A 20,811-nucleotide genomic window follows, 5' to 3' on the forward strand; every position below is an offset into this window, starting at 1 on the left:
TCCAGGCTACAACCCAGTGAGCAGTAAGTGAGACCTTGAGCTGGAGCCGGTTTCAGGCTTCTGCCCTCCTGTGGCCACCCCCAGGGCAGTCACAGGGCTTCTGTGAGAGGCTGTGATATGAACAAAGGGACCCAGAGGGCGGGACACAGGACTCAGGTGGCTTTAGCAATATGAGCTGAGACCAGGGGAGTGAGTAGAGTTGCTGGCTGAGCTGTGAAGGGGCAGCTTGGCCATCAGCACAGAGGAAACAGGCATGCTGGGGGGGTGGGGATGGCGTGGGCTGGTGGGTGCGAGTCCTACTGGAAAAGTAGGCTAGAGCTAAGAGCTTTTGCTGATCAGGAAAGTCTTTCCTTTTGAATGATTTCCCCACCTCTAACAGTAAAGGTGATCTCCAAAAGCAGACCGGGGACGGGAGGGGATGGCCATGCTCTGCCAGCAGCCCTTTTGTCTCAGTCAGCTGCTGCTGCGTAACAGACACAGCTCTGTGGCTTCAAACCACAAGCCTGCACTTTCGCCGCTGAGTCTCTGGGTCAGCTGGGTATCTCCTCGCGTATTGGTGGTGCTCATTCTCTAGTGTGGGCTTCCCAGGTAGCTCACTGGTAAAGAATCGGCCTGCCAATGCAGGAGACGTGGGTTAGATCCCTGGGTTGGGAGGATCCCCTGGAGGAGGGCATGGCACCCCCCCCCCCCCAGTATTCTTGCCTGGAGACTTCCACGAAAAGAGGAGCCAGTGGGCCACAGTCCGTGGATTTGCAGAGTCGGACACGACTGAGCCTGTGCACACATGCATTCTCGTGTGGACTGTAGCTGCGGGTCAGGAGGCATCTCTGCTGTCCCTGCTGGGCTTGCTGCCATGTTTGGTGATGGACCAGCTGTGGGCTGGCCTAGGTTGGATGGCTTCAGCTGCACCAGCTCATCCGCGTGGTCTCTCGCCATCATCCAGCACGATAGCCTGGGGTTGCTTCCGAGGTGTAGCAGAGGCTTCAGAGAGAGCGGAAACTGAAAACCGCTTGAGAGCCAGGCTTGGACCAGCACTCCCTACCTTCCTCTACATTCTGTTGGCCAAAGCAAGTCACAGGCCAGAGTCCAGGATGGGGGAACGGTCCCCACCTCTGGATAGGAGGAGCCCAGAAATCAAATTGTAGAGGATGTGAATAGAGGAAGGGGGCATTGGCATCATTAGTCTGCCACCCTTCCTGTTCTTCAAGACACCACTCCCGTGTGACTGCTGTTCCACGAGGCGTTCCTGCATCCTACCCCCTGCCATCCTGAAGTCCCCCTGGCCACCTCTTCACCTCCCGCACATCTCCCTGGATCTGGAGCAGCCCTTGAGAACCTGCTGGGCTTCTCTCTGGGTCCTTATCCCCAGGGTTCAGCCTGGCCCCTCCTCCCATGCAAACCCATACGAAGATGCTGGGTAAGCTGTGCTCATGGAGTCCCATCCTTGACTGACGCCGGACACACGGAGCCTCCTTCCTCTCACCAAACACTCTCATCAATAGCGGACAGAACCTGTTTCCTCTCCCACCTGTCTCTCCCGGCAGCAGCCCTGATAACTCCGACAATACTAATTAAATGCAGCAATCCCATCAGAAGGATCAAGCTGGGCTTTCCAAGGGCCCCCTCTCTGCCGTGAGCTCTGACGCTGATGGATCATTAATAGTGTCGACAGCACTTACAGTGATGGATGGTGAGGGACGAATGGGGGAGGAGTTCCCCTGATGAGCAGCTTAATCTCCTCCTCCAGTTTGCAGCCCTCGGCCAGGATTTCCAGGGAGCTTTCTGGTCCACAGAGTGGTGTGAATTTCACAGAAACCCTAGAAGAACTGTGAGCAGGCGAGGATGACAGCTCTTGTTTTATGGAGGAGACAGTCAGGGCTCAGAGAGGGCGCGATTTGGGTGAGGCTTCCCAGGTGGCGCTAATGGTAAAGAACCTGCCTGCCAATGCAGGACACATAAGAGATGTGGGTTCCATCCCTGGGTCCGGAAGATCCCCTGGAGGAGGAAATGACAGCCCACTCCAGTACTCTTTCCTGGGAAATCCCATGGACAGAGGAGCCTGGTGGGTAGTCCATAGGGTTGCAAAGAGTCGGACACGACTGAAGTGACTTAGCACACACGCGGGGTGTGTACTGAGGCTGGGACTGGCATACCTTCCTCTTGATGAAAAGGTCACAGCAGGCATCTTAGAGCTCCAAGGGCTGATCTTCCCCCACGCGGTGCCAGGAGAAACCGAAGCCCAGGCCGGGGCCTGGGTGCTCCAGGCCATTGCCCACACAGCCTCCTGCTTCCTCTCTGTTCTCTCTGCATGTTGGTTGGAGCTTCTGTGACAAACTACTGCACACTCAGTGGCTTGAATCAACAGAGGCTTCTTTCCTCACAATTCAGGAGGCTGCAAGACTGAAGTCGGGGTAACCGTAGGGTCGTGCTCGCTCTGAGGGCTCCAGGGAAGAATCTGGTGCAGGCCTCTTCCAGCTCCTCGTGGGGCCAGAATTCCTCAGCTAGTAGATGCCATACTGCAGTCCCTGCCTGCGTTGTCACAGAGCCTTCCCCCTGTAGGTCTGTGTGTGTCTCTACTTGGCCTTGTTCTTCTCAGGACACGAGTCAGTGGTGTAGGGCCCACATCATCCAGGAGGACTTTATCTTAACTGAATCATATGCAAAGACTCTATTTTCAAATAAGGTCACAGTTCCCTGGTGGCTCTGATGGTAAACTATCTGCCTGCAAGATGGGAGACCTAGGTTCCATCTCTGAGTTAGGAAGATTCCCTAGAGAAAGGCATGGCAACCCACTCCAGTATTCTTGCCTGGGAAGTCCCATGGACAGAGGAGCCCGGTGGGCTACAGTCCATGGGGTCACAAAGAGTCAGACATGACTAATGGAATAACATTTTCACAGGTACCAGGGGTTAGGACATCTACATATGTTTGGGGGACCCAATTCAACCCACAGCACGGGCTTTGACTGCCCATCTCTGGCTCTGGCTCTCCGTGTGGACCTGTCACTGGGCTGATTACTTGGGATACCACCTCTGACTTCTCCCTGAGCCCATTCTGGACCACAGGGTGGCTTTCTGACTCCCGGACCAGGTGGCTCTGGGCTTGCACCGATAGGGCTGCGTTGCACCCAGTCCCAGAAGATTGACTGATGGCTCTTTGTCCAGTGGTCCAAGCTGCCCCTTCCCCCTCTGCCTCGCCATCTGGGGGACTCCCAGAGCTGCAGCAGAAGGAAGAGGGGACCACACAAGTAGAAGGGCGCCATGGGTTTTCATATGGCTGCCATCACTCACAGCAGGGAGGCTTGGAGCACCCGCCAGTCATGGGTGGGCTTGGCAGACCTCTCCCAGCGGCTGAGTTGGCACCTTGAGCCTGAGGCATCAGCTGTTGGCACCTGGGCCCTACAGTATGGGAACAGGTTCCTGCCAGGGGAGTACACTGCAAAAGCTCTGCACCATGTGGGACTTCAGGCAACTATGTCACCTCTCGATCAAATTTTGTTATCTCTAAAAAGAGAGTGGTAATAGGTCAGTGGGCTTGTCCTGAGATTAAATCATTGGTCCATGGAGAGCTCTCACCAAAGTGTCTATATTTTCTCTTTATCCTTGAAAAGTATTTCCATGGATACAGAAGCCTGGGTTTACAGGTTTTCACATTTTCCTAAAAGCCTCTGGACTCCATTATTTCTGATGAGAAGTTGGCTGATGGGAAGTTATCTGATTCTTGGTGCCTCTGAATATATATGATTTTTGTTCTTGCTTCTAACAAAATTTCATCTTTGTTTTGGTTTACAGCAGTTTGAAGGTTAGTTGTGATTTATTGATATTTATCCTACGTGGAGTTAGCTGAGCTTCCTATATTTGTAAATGAAAGACTTTCAACATATTGAGGCATTTTTCAGTCACTATTTCAAGTCATCTACTCTATTCTCTCCTTTCCTTCTGGAACTCCAAGTATATATACAAAGACTTATTGATGTTGTCCCACAGATTCCTGAGAATCTGTGTGTCTTCCTTTTTGATTTATTTTCTCTCTGTTCTTCAGATTGGGTAATTTCTATTAATATATCTCCAAGTTCACTGACTCTTCTGTCATCTCAGATTTCCTGTTAGGCAGTTCTGTGATTTACCCATATGGCATTTTTAGTTATAGATTGTTTGTTTAGTTCTTTTTAAAATAGTTTGTATTTCTCTGTTGAAATTATCTTTCTTTTCATGCAGTGAGAGCAAATTTTCCTTTATATGCTTGGACATAGTTATAATAACTATTTCATTTGCTAATCCTGATATCCAGGAAACTTCAGGGTCTGTTTCCTCTGTTGTCTTTATATTCAGTTTGGGTGATATTTTCCTATTTCTTTGTATATCTTCGTATGGCTTTGGAGAATGTCCTCGGTGTTGAGAATGACGATACTATAGAGATACTAGATGTTTGGTATGTCCCTCCAAAGAGCGTTTTTGTTTTGTTTTGCATTTGAAACAGTTCACTTGGTTGAGGACTTCCTGGATGGCTCAGGTGGTAAAGAATCTGCCTGTAATGCAGGAGACCCTGATTTGATCCCTGGGTTAGGAAGATCCCTTGGAGAAGGGAATGGCTACCCACTCCAGTATTCTTGCCTGGAGAATTCCATGGACAGAGGAGCCTGGCTTGAGCTACAGTCCTTAGAATTGCAAAGAGTCAGACACGACTGATTGACTAATGCACGCACACGCGCATGCACATACACACACACATAACTTGGCTGAACTCAACTTGAAACTCAGTCCCAGCACAAATCCCAGTTCACTTCTTTTAGACTTAACATCTCTGCATGCAGTCTGCTGTATGTGTGCAGTTTGCAACCAGCTAAACACTGGACTAGAGTTTATGTGTTGCATTTGGGGACTCCTCTGTAGATCCCTTTTCCCAGGATTAAGTACCTCATTTTCCAGCTACTAGGTTTTCCCCAGATTCTGTCTTATTGAGTCAATGAGTATGACTTTCTATCTGAGTTTCAGTAGCCAAAGACCAGGACCTGTCCTAAGGCTGCTGCTGCTGCTGCTGCTAAGTCGCTTCAGTCATGAAAATGAGAAACTCACCCAAGTGCTGCCTCTTATTCCAATTGCTATCTCCTCTGCAGGATCTACCATCCAGGGAGGGGCACACAGTTGTCATGAGACCGTAGATGTAGGAGGGACTACTGTACAGGGGAACAGGAGGGCTCTCCAGGAAGCCTTCCTGGGGGAGGTGGTATTGAGGCTGGAGATGTGCCAAACATTCCAAGATGAAAGGATGGACTTTCTCGGATGAGAACCTCCCCCTCTCAGGGGAGGCAACTTTTCCAAAGGCAAAGCCTAGAAGACACTGAACTGTAACAATGAGTAGACGTTAAACACGCACCAGCCCCTTCCTGGGCCTGGGGAGGCACTGCCCTGGCCTGAGGTCTGTAGTTGCTCTGCCAATGTTTGCAGAAGGGGACTGGAGGGCATGTCCCGCTGTCGCGACTCCCAGGTCTGCACAGTGAGGTTGAATCTCACCTTTATCCAGCACGTTTCTGAACTAGCCACTGTGATTTCTGTGGAGGCCAGAAGCAAAGATAAGAGAGAGCTTTGACTTTCTGTCCAGTGAATTTTGGTCATTCATCATTCCTTGGTGTTATAGTCCTTTGTTGTTGTTCAGTGGCTAAGTCACGTAAGACTCTTTGCAGCCCCGAGGACCATAGCACGTCAGGCTCCTCGGTCCTCCACTGTCTCCCAAAGTTTGCTCAAATTCATGTCCATTGAATCAGTGATGCTGTCTAACCATCTAATCCTCTGTCACTCCCTTCTCCTTTTGCTCTCAATCTTTCCCAGCATCAGGATCTTTTCCAGTGAGGCAGCTCTTTGAATCAGGTGGCCAAAGTATTGGCACTGCAGCTTCAGCATCAGGCCTTCCAATGAATACTCAAGGTTGATTTCCTTTAGGACTGACTGGCTTGATTTCCTTGCAATCCAAGGGACTCTCAAGAGTCTCCTCCAGCAACAGTTTGAAAGCATCAATTCTTTTGTGCTCAGCCTTCCTTATGGACCAACTCTCATATCCACACATGACTACTGGAAAAACCATAGCTTTGACTATATGAATCTTTGGTGGCAAAGTGATGTCTCTGCTTTTTACTACGCTGTCTAGGTTTGTCTTTGTCATAGCTTTCCTTCCAAGGAGCAAACATCTTTGAACTTCATGGCTGCAGTGGCTGTCTGCAGTGATTTTGGAGCCCAAGAAAATAAAATTTGTCACTGCTTCCACTTTTCCCCCTTTTATTTGCCATGAAATGATGGGACCAGATGCCATGATCTTGGTTTTTTAATGTTGAGTTTCAAGCCAGCTCTTCTACTCTTTTCTTTCACCTTCATCAAAAGGTTCTTCATAATTCTTCCTCCTTTCCAAAGGCTCTCATCTCCACCATCTCTCCTGAGTCTCTAATCCTGGGCAGACTCTGCGATAGCCATGCTACAGATGGCAAAACAGAGTCTCCAAGAAGTGATGTAGCCCACCCAAGCCACATAGCCCATGTGTTGAAGCCAGGACTCCAACCCAGGACTTCTGACTAGTCCATGCACGGCTCAGGGGGTTGTCACTGTCAGTGGGCCCCCATCCATCTCCTCAGCTGCCAACAGAAATAATAGTCATATCTCCCTCAGGGGCTGGCATGAGGTTCAAAGGAGGCAATGGATATAAAACTGACATATAAATTGTAAATTTCCTGCAGACGTTAGTGTCTGTTACTGTGGTAACTGCCCAGCATTTATATGACCACATTTGCTCTGGATACCAGTGGTTACATTGGCATTTTAGTTTAATAGCGTTTTTTCCATCATAAAAATAATATATATTATGCATGTGTCCTAGCTCATTAAATTGCATACATTAACAATATGCATTTTGTGTATATCAATTACAACCTCAGTAAAGCTATTAAAAATGTACTCATTCATTACAGAAAATCTAGAAATCATAGAAACATGGAAGAAGAAACAATTTTTTCTTTCAGCACCCTAGAGCAGCCTCTGTTTAACGTGGCAGCTCAGCTGGTAAAGAATCCACCTGCAATGTGGGAGACCTGGGTTCGATCCCTGGGTTGGGAAGATCCCCTGCAGAAGGGAACGGCTACCCACTCCAGTATTCTGGCCTGGAGAATTTCATGGACTGTATAGTCCATGGGATCATAGAGTCAGACACAACTGAGTGACTTTCAAAAGCTATTAAAAACATACTCATTCGTTACAGAAAATCTGGAAAACATGGAAACATAGAAAGAAGAGGGGAAAAAAATTCTTTCAGTTACCCTAAAGCAGCCTCTGTTTAGGGTGGTAGAAAATTCTCTTCCAGCTTGTTTGCCCTCTGTTTGCTGTCTAACATGGCTGTGATCACTGGGCTATATAATTAAAAACATTTTATACACAGCTCTATATCCTGCTCTTTCCCCCTAAGGGAGTGCTGACATGAAATAGTGAGAACCAGCACCACGTGTGGGAAGCGGGCCGTGCTGGTCTGTGGCTCCAGCTGTTGCCTTCCTGTGTGCCTGAGCCAGGCAGGCTGTCCACGCAGGGACAGTGCTGGGCAGCTGGGGCCTGATGCTCTTCCCGGTTCCACATTCAACAAGCCTCTCCGTGATTCCCAAGAGCTGGTCTCCTCGCTTTTTATCCCCCTCTAAGTTGCATCGTGACCCATTCCACTGTTCTTGCCTGGAAAACCCCATGGACAGAGGAGCCTGGCAGGCTGCAGTCCATAGGGTCACAAAAAGTCAGACATGACTGAAACGACTTAGCACACGCACGCACGTCTTTAAGTTGAATGACATGTGCTCTTATCCTAATCAGTGAGTACACCCAGCCCAGCACTCTGCCTCTGAACCAGCTTCCCTGTGTCCCCACTGTGATGTCCTTTCACCATGAGAGCGGGCCTTTCCCTGTGGCTCAGAGGCCAATGTGGGTCAGGCACTTGACTGGAAAAGGAAAAGATGTGTATGGAATTGGAAATAGGAGTGGGAAAACCACTAGAGGTTAGAGAGCAGGTCTTGAGACGAAAGGTAGCTAGTATTTTGAGAATCAGCAAGGAACCCAGAGTTGGGATGGAAGAGCTAGGCTGAGAGTAGTGGAGGATGCGGGGGTTCCTTACCTTTTGCTGAGTTAAAACACGGAGAATTCAACAATAAACACTGGTTATCACACATCTGCCGAGGGTTTGGGACTGTAACATGAAGGAATGTTGAATGACCAAAATTTATGCAGGAAGTCAAAGTTCTTTCTCATCTTTGCTTCTGGCCTTCACAGAAACCACAGTGGTCAATTCATAAATGTGCCTGGTAAAGGTGAGAGTCAGCCTCGTTGTGCAGTCCCCTGGCTTGCTTGGGCTGGGTGAGCAGGACGGCTGTGCTGCAGGCTTGGGCAGGTCCTGCTCCAGGAAGCAGCAGAGACTCAGGACAACTGCTTGTCTGCTGGCATCCTGCAGGCCAAAGCCAGTCACAAGGGGTGGTACCCTGTCAAGTGCCAGGATTAGGAACAGGACAGGGTGAAGATCTGGGCTCCTGATATGGCCTGCCTCTGGGGGCTGCAGGCCACTCAAGGCTTTAGACATTCTGATACTTTTGTTTTCTGTCAGTGGGGAGCCTCTAGAAAGTTCTGAGAAGGCTCCCTCTGGCTGCTCTGTCGAGACCAACTTGTGTCCGGCTGGGAGAAATAGAGGAGCCCCACTAGGAGACTGTCACGTCCTGGAGGCAAGAGGCAGGAGAAGTGATGGAATATGGGTGTATCTCGAAGGCTGAGCCAATGGGATTGGACGTGGAGGGTGAGAGAGAGGAGTCAGGGCGATCCCAAGGCTCAGGCCCGAGCCAGAGGGAGAATGGAACTGCTATCGCTGGGGTAGGAAAAGATGCAAGGAGGGGATTTGAGCAGAAGCACCCCATGATTTGGGAGCCTTAAGGTTGACCCTCTTCCTGGCCGCTCTAAGGAGAACACAACATGGGTGAGAGGCGGGGAGAAGGGATACCAGCCGAGGGACTGGTCGAGTGCCCACCTGGGGCCACCGCCAGGAGGAGTGGTCAGTTCTGCAGTTTGTTTGAAAGTAGGTCCACTGTGCTGAAGCCCAACCAACGCTTTGGGTGCGTGCAGAGTCTAGACCAAGAATGTGAAGATGATGGGAGTCCCATTCCTGGGGACCTCAGTAGGGAGTGGGGAGGGCTACAGTTAGTCTCTGTGGCCCCCAGAATCAGGCTAGTGAGTTTCAGATTTGCATCCGGGTCACCTGGATGCACATAAAGCAACCCCCTCTCAACTATTTCTGAAAGGAAGGGGAGGAGGAAGGAAATAAAGTCTCCCGTGAACAGGTCTAGGTCCTACAGCCATTGCGGAGGGGGAGGGGGCCACAGGCAGGGCTCCTACTGCCCAATGGGGACCCTGGGGGGCGGGAGGGAGCAGTTCCATCCACCTGCACATCACTGGGTCCTAATGAGCCACGCCCTCCTGTCTCTGTCCCCCCACCCCACAGCTGATATCATCTCTACCGTCGAGTTCAACCACACTGGGGAGCTGCTGGCCACAGGCGACAAGGGTGGCCGAGTTGTCATCTTCCAGCGGGAACCGGAGGTGCGGCGGGGCCTGGTGGGAGGGAGGGCTACTCAGCCTGGGCTTTAACCCCCCGGGTGCCACGCGCAGCACCCCACTGGGATCCCTGGGCCGGAAGGAAAGGGTGCCCTGGCATGCAGGGATGGGACCCGGCAGGTCTCAGGGAGGGAATCCACCTGCTCCGCTCAGAGCACCATATTCTGAGCCCCCTCTGCTGAGTGGTCACTGTGTCCTAGACCCTGGACAAACAGACTCCTGAATAAACTGCCCTCTGCCTGTGTGTGCTTCCCTGGTGCCTCAGACAGTAAAGAATCCACCTGCAATGCAGGAGACCTGAGTTCAGTCCCTGGGTTGGGAAGATCCCCTGGAGGAGGGCATGGCAACCCACTCCAGTATTCTTGCCTGGAGAAATCACCATGGACAGAGGAGCCTGGCGGGCTACAGTCCATGGGATTGCAAAGAGTCAGACATGCCTGAGCGAATAATTACAGCAGTGCCTGTGTGAGCTGGAGCTGTCTCAGCCAGAGCTGGGTGGAGTGGAGGAGGGACCTTCCACAGCTGTGGGCCGGCTCTCCGTCTAGGGTTGATGATTTGACTCAGTGCTTTGCCCCAGTGAGTTCTGTTGTCTGGAACAGCCTGCCTGGAGGCATGTTTCTGAACCACTGGAGAAACCTGGTGGTTCAAAGGCCGTATTTGTTGAGCACCTACTACGTGCAGACACTACAGATGCGTCTCCCATTTACTCTTCACTGCCCACCTCCAAGGGTGGGGACCGAAACCCCATTTCATAAATGAGGACCTTTACAGAGTCACCCAGCCAGTAAGCAAAGTCCAGGGATAGAAAGCAAGACTGGGTGTGGCCTGTCGGTCACACACAGCACCCTGCCTCCCAGAGGGGGCTGGGATTAGATGCTGAAGACAGGCTGGTGCAACACCAAGGCAATGAGGGGAGGGGGAGGGAGGAGAGGAGAAGCCAGACAAGGAGGAGGAGATGAGGGGGCCAGAGGGAAGGATGAAGGGGTGACGGCAGAGGGGCTGAAGGATCACTCTCCTTCCTCCAGTTCCTCAGCATCATCCCTACACCGAGGTGCCCTGAGGTTTGCCTTCACCCACGTTCATTCCCATAACCCTCCCTCACCACCACCCTAGAGGTGCCATTCGGTGCTATTACCATCCTCAGTTTACAGATGAGGAGACCAGAGGTCAGAGGGTTTGCAGTAGCTGATCAAGGACACATAGCCAGAAGGCAGGTAGCCAAGACTTGGTTATCTAAGCCCAGTCCTGCGGCTCGAGCATTTTTGATTCATAAGAAGGCTCAGAGGCCCCCACTGGGGATTGCAAAGTCATCTTTTTTTTGACAAACTGCAGAAAGAAATTAAACTGACAGAGGCAGGTTTCTCAGTTTTGAATATTTCTCCTTTAATTTTTTTCTTAATTCCGGTCCCACTGGCCTTTGCCATAGCCAGTGCTGATAGGAGATGAAGTGAATGAGAGGCAAAAATGTTGAAGAAGGTTGAAGCTTTCCAAAAGTAAAAGAGGAAAAGAAATATAAATAGATACTCTCGAAAGGCCAACAGGAAGCTTGAAGTTGTGCTTGGTTGAGTTTCTTTACTTTGCTCCCAAGTAGTTGTAGTTCCAGGTTGTCATATAAGCCTGAATTGTCTACGAAGAAGTGGTCCTTAGTGCCTGCGATGGACTCACCAGCTCACTATTTGGTCCTTATTCTAATGAGTTTGGCTGCCTAAACCGGGAGGGGACCCTCTCAGGAAAGTCGGTGTGTGTGGCAGGGGGAGAGAATACCTTATCCCAGTCTATCCCTATGCCTGACATTGCAGGATGTTCCGCCCTAATGTTAATTCTGCTCCAAAATTCATTCATTCCTCAAGCCAGGCCTGAGTTAGACCCAAGGATGTAAGGACCAGGTCAGACCTCAGCTCTGTCTTGGTGCCAGACAGACCTCAGTGGAGTGAGTGACACCACTTTGTGGACACCTGGCCTTGGGGGAGAGGGTCGATTCACCTCTGAGCCTCCACTTGCTCATCTGTAAAGTGGGAGTTGTGCCCATCATGGAGGGGCATCAAGGATAGGGCAAGAGGGGCATCAAGGATAGAGCAAGAGGATAGAGCGTGAGAAGCACTTGGTGTCCCGTGCATAGTAGGTGCTCAGTAAACGCGGGCTCCCGTGGTTGCCCTTCTTCTTACTTGTTGCCCTGAGGGGGCAATGGGGCTGGGCCGGGGCCGCACAGCAAAGTTTTGGACATTTTAAAAACGGAGTTTCCTTGGCCTTGGCCATGGCTGTGCCAGGCCCTGTGCGGGTTTGGCCAGCTCCCGTCGCCCCCACCCCCTCGACCCCATCCCGGAGCTCAGGGTCTGGTTTCCTTGCAGAGCAAAAATGCGCCACACAGCCAGGGCGAGTATGACGTCTACAGCACCTTCCAGAGCCACGAGCCAGAGTTCGATTATCTCAAGAGTCTGGAGATAGAGGAGAAGATCAACAAGATCAAGTGGCTCCCGCAGCAGAATGCTGCCCACTCCCTGCTGTCCACCAACGGTGAGGCAGCTGGGCCGTCTGGGTGTGTGCGTGTGCATGTGTGTGTGTGTGTGCATGCATGCGTATGTATGCCTGCCCTTGTCATCAAATGCCGTCTTTCACCTCACTTATATTGTGGTCTGGGCTTGTATGTGTGCATGTGTGTGCGTGTGTGTGTGTGCATGTGTGTGTGTGCGTGCGTGCGTGCATATGCATGCCTACCCCTGTACATTTGTCATCAAGGGTCACTTTTCACCTCACTTTATATTGTGAGCATTTTCCTAGGTCTTTAGAACTCCTTAAAAAAATAATATTTTGAGCACCATGCAGTGAATATGGTTGCTCAGCCTCTTTCCGTGGTTGGACGTGGGCTTATTTCTGCAGCTGTAAATAGCAGCGCCTTGAACATCTCTGTGAATAATCTGGGGGTAGACAAAGGAGGCCAGGTCAGGATAAAGAATAAACACTTGATACAAACTTACTTCTTCGTTTGCACACCCCACCCAGAATCCCAGGTCACCCCAGAGCAGAGGGTCTCACTAGATGGTGGGGGTCCTCACATGAGGGTGCAGGAGGAGCACTGGTGTGCTGGCCACTCGCCATCTGCCTCTGGGAGACGGCCCGTGCCCTCGCCAGGCCCTTGAGGAGGCTCCAGGCCAGACCCCTGCTTCACTGCGGTCCACTCGGAGGTGTGGCTCCTGGTGCCATCTTGCCTTGCCCAGTGGTGGGCCCGGGGCCAGAGGCCCCACTTCCCACATTCACGTCCCCCTGTTAATCTTCCTTCACCTCACCATACTCAAAGTTGCCTGTGGTGGGGGTTAAGACAGGCCTGCCTCTGTCCCAGCCTGGGGACATTGCTGAGTGGCCTCGCTTTTCTGATCCTCAGTTTGCTCACCTGGACTCCCTCTGGGGTTACAATGAGGGTGGAAGGAGGTGTCGCCCACCCAGCACCCCAAGACCAGCCAGTACTGCTCCAGAGTGTGTGAGTCTTACAAGATGATGTCATCTGCTTCCCCGAAGGAGTCAGACTTCTTGGGGCAGCATTTACAGCCTTCCTGAAACCCATCAATCTCAAGCCACCAGCCCACCTCTGTGCTCAAACACTGGTCCTCTCCGCACCCCCCGGCCCATCCCCTTCTCATCCCTCCAGCCTCTGCTGGGTGTCACCTCCCACTGAGCCTTCCATGACCTCTCAGCCGAGCCAGGTGTCCCTCTCATGGGCTTTCCCACTCCTGCAGACCCCCCAGGACTTGCTCTCTGGGGCTCCTGCCATTCTGATTGTCTGTGTCCCCTGAGGGGTGCCTGGCCTGGGGTCAAGTTCAGCAAACCCTGTCTCAGAGCCAGAGGGGCCCTTCCCAGGTGCTGGAATAGAGGCAGTGGGAGGTCCCCCACCACAGGGACAGGTCACCCGGGGCAGGGGCCTCTAATGTGGTTCACACCCTGGCCCTGCCACTTCCCTTTCTAAAGTCAATGGCTGTTCTTGACTCGTGGGGTTATTGGGAGAATAAAAGGAAATCAGATCATAACAAGGTTCAAACTGGGCCGGCAACAGAGCCTCCTTCAGGTGCTGCTTTTTTCTTTTACATTATTTAACAGTGAGTGGCATTCTCTTCCTGCCTCTTTGGAGGAAAGGTCGGCTCCAGGAATTCCCTCACACCTCCGCCCTGCACGCGTCCCGCCCCTGGTTCTGAATCCCAGCTTCATCCTTTCCTCGCTAGACCATCCCTGGGTACCTGTCAAGTGTTCAGTTGATACCAGTTTTCTCCCCTTGCTTCTCATCACCATGGCAGTGATTGTTTGGGCTGCCGTGCTTGTCAGGGTTCCTGGAGAAACAGAACCAACAGGATGAATGTGTGTGTGTGTGAGTGTGTGTGTGTGTGTGTATGAATGTAGACAGAGATATGGATATAGATGTAGATACAGATATAGATACATGGTGTTATTTGCTCAGTTGTGCCCAACTCTGCGAGTCCATAAACTGTAGCCTGCCAGGCTCCTCTGTCCATGGGATTCTCCAGGCAAGAATACTGGAATGGGTTGCCATTTCCTTCTCCAGGGGATCTTCCCAACGCAGGGATCAAACCCGGGCGTCCTGCATTGCAGGCAGATTCTTTACCATCTGAGCCACCAAGGAAGCCCACATATGTATAAGGAGACGTTTATCTTCAGGAACTGGTGCACACGACTGTGGGGGCGGGCAGGTCCCCAGTCTGCCGGGTGGGCTGGAGACCAGGGTAGAGCCGATGCTGCAGCTCAAATCTGAAGGCCATCTGCTGGCAGAGTTTCCTCTTCCTCCCAGGACCTTGGTTTGGTTTGTTTTGTTTTCCGCTAAAGCCTTCAGTTGTTTGGAGGAGGCCCACCCACACTGTTGAGGATAATTTACTCTATGGATTTAAATGTTAACCTCATCTTAAAAATACCTTCAGGGCAACAGCCACACATTTGACCACATACCTGGGGAGCGTGGCTTAGCCATGTTGATGCCTACTGTGAACCATCACAGCTGGTGAAGATGACTCTTTTGATGTGCTTGGCAGGATTCCAGAGAAGTGAGGCTTCTGGAGAGCTGAGTTCCTGCATGGGTGAGATGCTGCTCAGAAATAGGAAACCACTTATCCTCTTTGGTCTGCCCATGAAGGGTGAAGAGCAGGGAGCTTCGTTAGGATGGTCTTTGTGGAAATCAGTTGAGAGACTGATAACTGCCCTTGAAAGGGCCATGCCCTTTGACCCAGCAGTATCACCTTTGTGATCAATTGTGAGGAACTAGAACATTCAGAAAACGAAGATCATGGCATCCGGTCCCATCACTTCATGGGAACTAGATGGGGAAACAGTGGAAACAGTGTCAGACTTTATGTTTTTGGGCTCCAAAATCACTGCAGATAGTGACTGCAGCCATGAAATTAAAAGATGCTTAGGGGCTTCCCTGGTGGTACAGAGGTTAAAGCGTCTGCCTGCAATGTGGGAGACCTGGGTTCGATCCCTGGGTCAGGAAGATCCCCTGGAGAAGGAAATAGCAACCCACTCCAGTATTCTTGCCTGGAGAATCCCATGGACGGAGGAGCTTGGTGGGCTACAGTCCACGGGTCGCAAAGAGTCAGACACGACTAAGAGACTTCACTTCACTTCACTTTACTCCTTGGAAGGAAAGTTATGAGCAACCTAGACAGCATATTCAAAAGCAGAGACATTACTTTGCCAACAAAGGTCTGTCTAGTCAAGGTTATGGTTTTTCCTGTGGTCATGTATGGATGTGAGAGTTGAACTGTGAAGAAGGCTGAGCGCCGAAGAATTGATGCTTTCGAAGTGTGGTGTTGGAGAAGACTCTTTAGAGTCCCTTGGACTGCAAGGAGATCCAGCCAGTCCATTCTAAAGCAGATCAGTCCTGGGTGTTCTTTGGAAGGAATGATGCTAAAGCTGAAACTCCAGTACTTTGGCCACCTCATGTGAAGAGTCGATTCATTGGAAAAGATTCTGATGCTGGGAGGAATTAGGGGCAGGAGGAGAAGGGGACGATAGAGGATGAGATGGCTGGATGGCATTACCAACCTGACAGATGTGAGTTTGGGTGAACTCCGGGAGTTGGTGATGGACAGGGAAGCCTGATGTGCTGCGATTCATGGGGTCTCAAAGAGTCGGACATGACTGAGCGACTGAACTGGACTGAGAGCATGGTTACTACAAATGTTCCCTTAGCAAAGATGTCCATTACATCAGTTTAGAGAAGGAGTTAAATTAGAAAGAGCCTACACATACAAGAGGGCTTCCCAGGTGGCTCAGCAGTAAAGAATCCATCTGCTAGTTCAGGAGACGCAAGTTCGACCCCTGAGTCAGGAAGATCGCCTGGAGAAGGAAGTGACAACCCATTCCAGTATTCTCGCCAGGACAGTCCCATGGACAGAGAAGCCTGGTGGGCTGCAGTCCATGGGGTCGCAAAAGAGTCAAACTCAACTTAGCCACTAAACAAAAACAACAATACATCCAAGGACAGGATAAGGTTAAGCCACTTGTGGGTTGATGCATCCTTATCTAGTGGGCTCAGTGGGTCCTTCATTCTCCATGCCGGTGCTCATCATGTGTCCTATTTGTTCTGTTGTTAAAGATAAAACTATCAAACTGTGGAAGATTACCGAACGCGATAAGAGGCCCGAGGGTTATAACCTGAAAGACGAGGAGGGGAAGCTTAAGGACCTGTCCACGGTGACGTCACTGCAGGTAAGATGTCACACACGGCGGGTTCCCGCAGCAGGGAGCAGTCTGTGCTTTGTTTATTACACAGTGAGGATCTCAGAACCAGAAGGGCCTTTGAGATCCAAATCACCGTCAAGTTCCTATCTTGAACCTCAGCTGCGCTGCTCACTTGCTGGGTGTCCTTGGTTTCCTCCCCAGCAAAGATCATCTTTCTTCTAGAAGTCATGTGACAATAAGGGGAGGTGATGCATCTCCAGGAAGTACTCTCAGTTTCACCCGAGGTGGAGAGCACGTCCTCTAATTCCTTATTAACCAGGGAGGGAAACAGAGGCCCAAAGACAGGCAGCAACTCACCCAGAGCCACTCAGCAGAGCAAGGGGCAGAGCCGGGAGAACCCGTGAGCAGAGCTTTACGGGTTCCAAGCCCTTTGCTAAGGGGCAGAGTGGCACCTGGAACCTACGATTCTTGCAGCCTTTACAAAGGCTCAGCTGCAAAGATTGCCTTTGACGTGAGAGCAGCCAGGAAGGTCAAGTGGTAGAGCCATGCAATGGCAAACTCTTGCTCCCAACTTGACTAAAAGCAAAAGGACTCATCTTTCTCCAGCAGAGAGGCTGTGAGATATGAAAGAGTTCTGGAGTCGCAGGACCTGGGTTTAAGTCCTGCCTCCGCCACCTCCTGCTGGGGTGACCCTGGGCAGGGCTCTCAGCCTCCATGGGCCTCTGATTCCCCATCTGGAACAAAAACAAACAAGAACAAACAAACAGAGCATGTGTCTCCCAGGCACTCTGGCTATGAAAACCCATTCAGTTCTCAGCAAACTCCTATAGAGTGGGTACATGCTTGTCATCCCCATGTCACAGATGAGCAAACTGAGAGCTGGATCCAAACCCAGGGAAGTCTGGCTCCAGAGTCGGCATCGCAGTCTCCTCTGTGAAAGGGAAGTTAGGTCCCTGCCTCATGACGGAGTCACAGGCACAGTTATCGGCTTCCTGCAGGAAGTACACGGAGGCCACCTTGTCGCTCCCTGACTTCCAGAACCATGCCAGGAACAGAGTGGATGCTTTCAGTCACCCATGTGTTTGCTGGAAGTGATGCCAGATGCATTCATGCGATCATACTTATTGAGCACCTGCCATGTGCCTGGCCATGCAGTTCAGATCTGGTCTAAGTTTGGGGCAGGTCCTGCTCAGGGAAGGGACCTCAGAGCCCCAAGACTGGGTGAGGCTCAGCATCAGGAGGTGACTGCTCTCCTCGGCCGATTTGAGATGTGCTAAGTTCACATCTCACAGAATGCTCTCTCCCTGGGTTCTTACCTTCCCTCTGCGTGTGTGATGCTCCAAGGGGCAGTGGTACAGCCTGGCACCAGGGCGGTGCTGCCCACTGCTGCTCCAGTGGCTGTGGGCACTTCCCTGCTCTGGGACTGTTTCCTCACCAGCAAACTGGAGATGCTGGCCCATTTTTTCTGCCACGACTTAGCAGCTGTCTGCCCAGCGGATTCATAAATATGAAATGTTAATCAATGTTGTCCCCAGAAGGAGGAATAAATGCTTAAACACGCTGGTCTCTAAATGATTGGCAAATTGCACACATAAATTCTGAAAAAGAGGGGAAGCCAATTAGCTTTGATGCTGAATAACAGGAGTGAGGGTGCCCCCTGCCCCCCTCACCTCCCAACCCCAAGAAAGTTTATGAGGGCTTCATCTGGTGGGAGGATGCAATTATCACGTCTTGATTGGCCTGGCATTTGTGGCGAAGCCAGTGGCCCATGGGAATCTTGTTTATTTCTCTCCCACCGTCTGAGATTTTTGTCTGCATGTCACACATATCCCAAGCTGGCACTCGACTCTAAACTAAGGCTGGAGGAGAAGAAAGAGGGAAAGAACCTGGGTGCCTGGGTCTCTCCTTATCCAGCCTCTCACCTTGTCTCCTCCCCATTTCACCCAAGTCTCCCCAACCCTGTACAGCCCTCTACCTAACCTGGACCATTCATGCTGGAGGCAGCTATTATTTACTGAGAACCTGCTCTGTGCTAACCCCTGTGCTCCGGGGTCCCAGAGCTGAGCAAGGTGAGACTGAGTGCCTATCCTCTAAGTGTACCCAGCCTTCCAAGGAAATAGACATGTAGTCACCCCCCTGCTGGAGGTCAGCTCTGTGACACAGGGACACACAGAGAAGCCTTTCTCTGCCTTATTTGGTGAACTCCTATTCATCCTTTAAAACCCTATTAGCCTCCACCTTTGTAAAGCCTTTTTTGCACAAGCCAGATAAATCCTTATCCTTCTCTGTCCACTCTGGCCTTTTGTGTCCCACACTGCTTTGTCCTTACTGATCATGTGTCTGTCTTCCTGCGCCTCATCTTGACTAGACTGTCCCTCTGACAGAGTAGGGGTAGGGAAGAAAGTTTTATTCATGAAACCTTCAGACCTTCACAGCAGTTATCTCTTCCCTCTTCTTCTCCTTTCTTAATAACTTTGAAATTTGGTCTGAGGGTGGTAGTGTCTGGCTGGAGCACTGGGTGACCTGTTCTGAGGTTGTCAGGGGGAAACACTGTTGCTGGGATGAGGGATTACAGGCTGTGGGAGCCCCAGGGAGCCCCAGGCCCAGTTCAAGAGTAGGCGGGGTCAGAGAAGGTCCCCTGGGCCAAGGAGATTCTCTCGGGTCCCACATAAGCCCGAGTTCAATCCCTACAGCGTGTCTCAACCCGATCCCAAGCATCACTTCCTGGTCACCCTTCCAAACTAGCATCAGCCCCTTCTACCCTGTCACCCTGTCCCCTCACCTGTTTTATTCTTCTTTGGAGCACCTACCACTACCTGAAACCACCCCCCACACACATACACACATACTCAGTCTATTGTCTTTTCTCCCACATGAGTGCAAGCAGCGGGCCCCCCCATCGCCTGACCCCTCCCACTTCTGATTGGAGTCATGCCTTTCTATTAACACCTAGTGCTTGCTCCTGGAGCTCAGGAGCCCTGCAGTTAGCTGCCAAAGGTCTGCCTTGCCCTTCACTGAAATCTGCTGTCTTCCTCACTCCAAGCCTGGACTCGCTGCCTCTCTCTCGGACACAATTTCCATCACCCCTACAGCAGCGCCCACCCCCCTACTACCCAGGACCCACTCTGGAAACTGTGGCTGTGTGAGCCCTGGCCTGGCCACCCCTGGCCGCCCCCCAAGGAAGGGGGAGGAGGGCACTGTGTACTGAGTGATCTTCCAGGCACACTTGACCTGCATTAGTTCCTGGATGCCCTGAGCAGGCACCGGCATCACCCTGGTTACAGATAAGGAAAGGGAGGCCCAGAGAAGTGAAATCTGCAGTGGCAGTGACACCAGTAGGCGGGCCGGGCAGGGTTGAAGCGGCAGTCAGGCTTCAGGTCTACACCTTTGCACGGTGATACCCTCGGGGGCAGTCACACCTGACTTCTGGTCCTGGCTCTGTCATTTTCTTCCTCTGTGGCTTAGGAAGTCTGGTTCATCTTGGCATCTAGTTTTCTCATCGGTGATGTGGGGATGGCAATGTCCAATTCCTGAACATCGGGTCTGGGCCAGGACTGGGAGACATCAACGAGGCCGTGCCTGTCTGTCTGCACCTCTGAAGTCCTCACGGTTTACTGGAACCAGGAGTCCTGCCCAACACACCCCGCAGTGCACACTGAGAGCCCTGAGAATGGGGTGGTGTGTGCAGCATACTAGGGGTGAGCAAGGGTGTGACACCACAGCAGGCAGGCTGCACATCCAAGGGGCTATAAACTCCAGATCTTGCAGGAGGATTTGGGGTTCACTGGGAGAATCCCATGGACAGGGGAGCCTGGTGGGCTAAAGTCCATAGGGTCACAGAGTCAGACACCACTGAAGTGACTTAGCATGCACAGGTGTCCCAAGCGGGTGAGCATTCCAGACAAAGGGCATGGAGGGAAGCCCATCACGCGGCCCTGGATGTTTCCTGCCAGCACCCCTCCCCCATCGCCTTCCCCCCCCCACCCCACCCCCGCCCCCAGCTCTGGCCGCCCCTCCTCTCCCACAGGTGCCCGTGCTGAAGCCCATGGACCTGATGGTGGAGGTGAGCCCGCGGAGGGTCTTCGCCAATGGCCACACCTATCACATCAACTCCATCTCCGTCAACAGCGACTGTGAGACGTACATGTCCGCGGACGACCTGCGCATCAACCTCTGGCACCTGGCCATCACCGACCGGAGCTTCAGTATCCTTTCCTGCCGTGGCCCTGCCGCCGAGTCCGCGGGCTGGGAGCCTGCGGGTCAGGCATCAGTTGGCCTGTTGTAAGGAGCTGGCTCGGGGGGCTGCTGTGTTGTTCCGCCTCTTCAGTGGGGTGCCTCCTGGCTCACAGTGTGAGCGAGGCCCAGGTTTGGAATCATGATGAGTTTATTTATGAAAACTTCAAAACTGCGGCCTCTGAGGGTTACCTTTGACCCTTCACCTCCTCTAGGGGTGACCCCCATCATCTGGGGGCCTCACAGGGGACCGAGAAGGAGATAGAGACCTGAGTAGGCCTCC

At 51.9% G+C, this 20,811-nt stretch overlaps 1 protein-coding gene across 1 annotated transcript in view; it reads left to right on the plus strand.

Annotated features, from left to right (window-relative positions):
• Positions 1-20,811, plus strand: part of PPP2R2C (protein phosphatase 2 regulatory subunit Bgamma) — a 163,745-nt gene that overhangs the window by 95,404 nt on the left and 47,530 nt on the right. The window contains exons 2-5 of the mRNA XM_069594687.1: positions 9,502-9,599; positions 11,963-12,128; positions 16,210-16,322; positions 20,323-20,500. Coding sequence (XP_069450788.1) covers positions 9,502-9,599; positions 11,963-12,128; positions 16,210-16,322; positions 20,323-20,500 — 555 coding nt within the window. The remainder of the gene's footprint in view (positions 1-9,501; positions 9,600-11,962; positions 12,129-16,209; positions 16,323-20,322; positions 20,501-20,811) is intronic.

Source organism: Ovis canadensis, chromosome 6 (assembly GCF_042477335.2).
Source record: "Ovis canadensis isolate MfBH-ARS-UI-01 breed Bighorn chromosome 6, ARS-UI_OviCan_v2, whole genome shotgun sequence".
In the NCBI taxonomy this organism is placed as follows: Eukaryota; Metazoa; Chordata; class Mammalia; order Artiodactyla; family Bovidae; genus Ovis; species Ovis canadensis.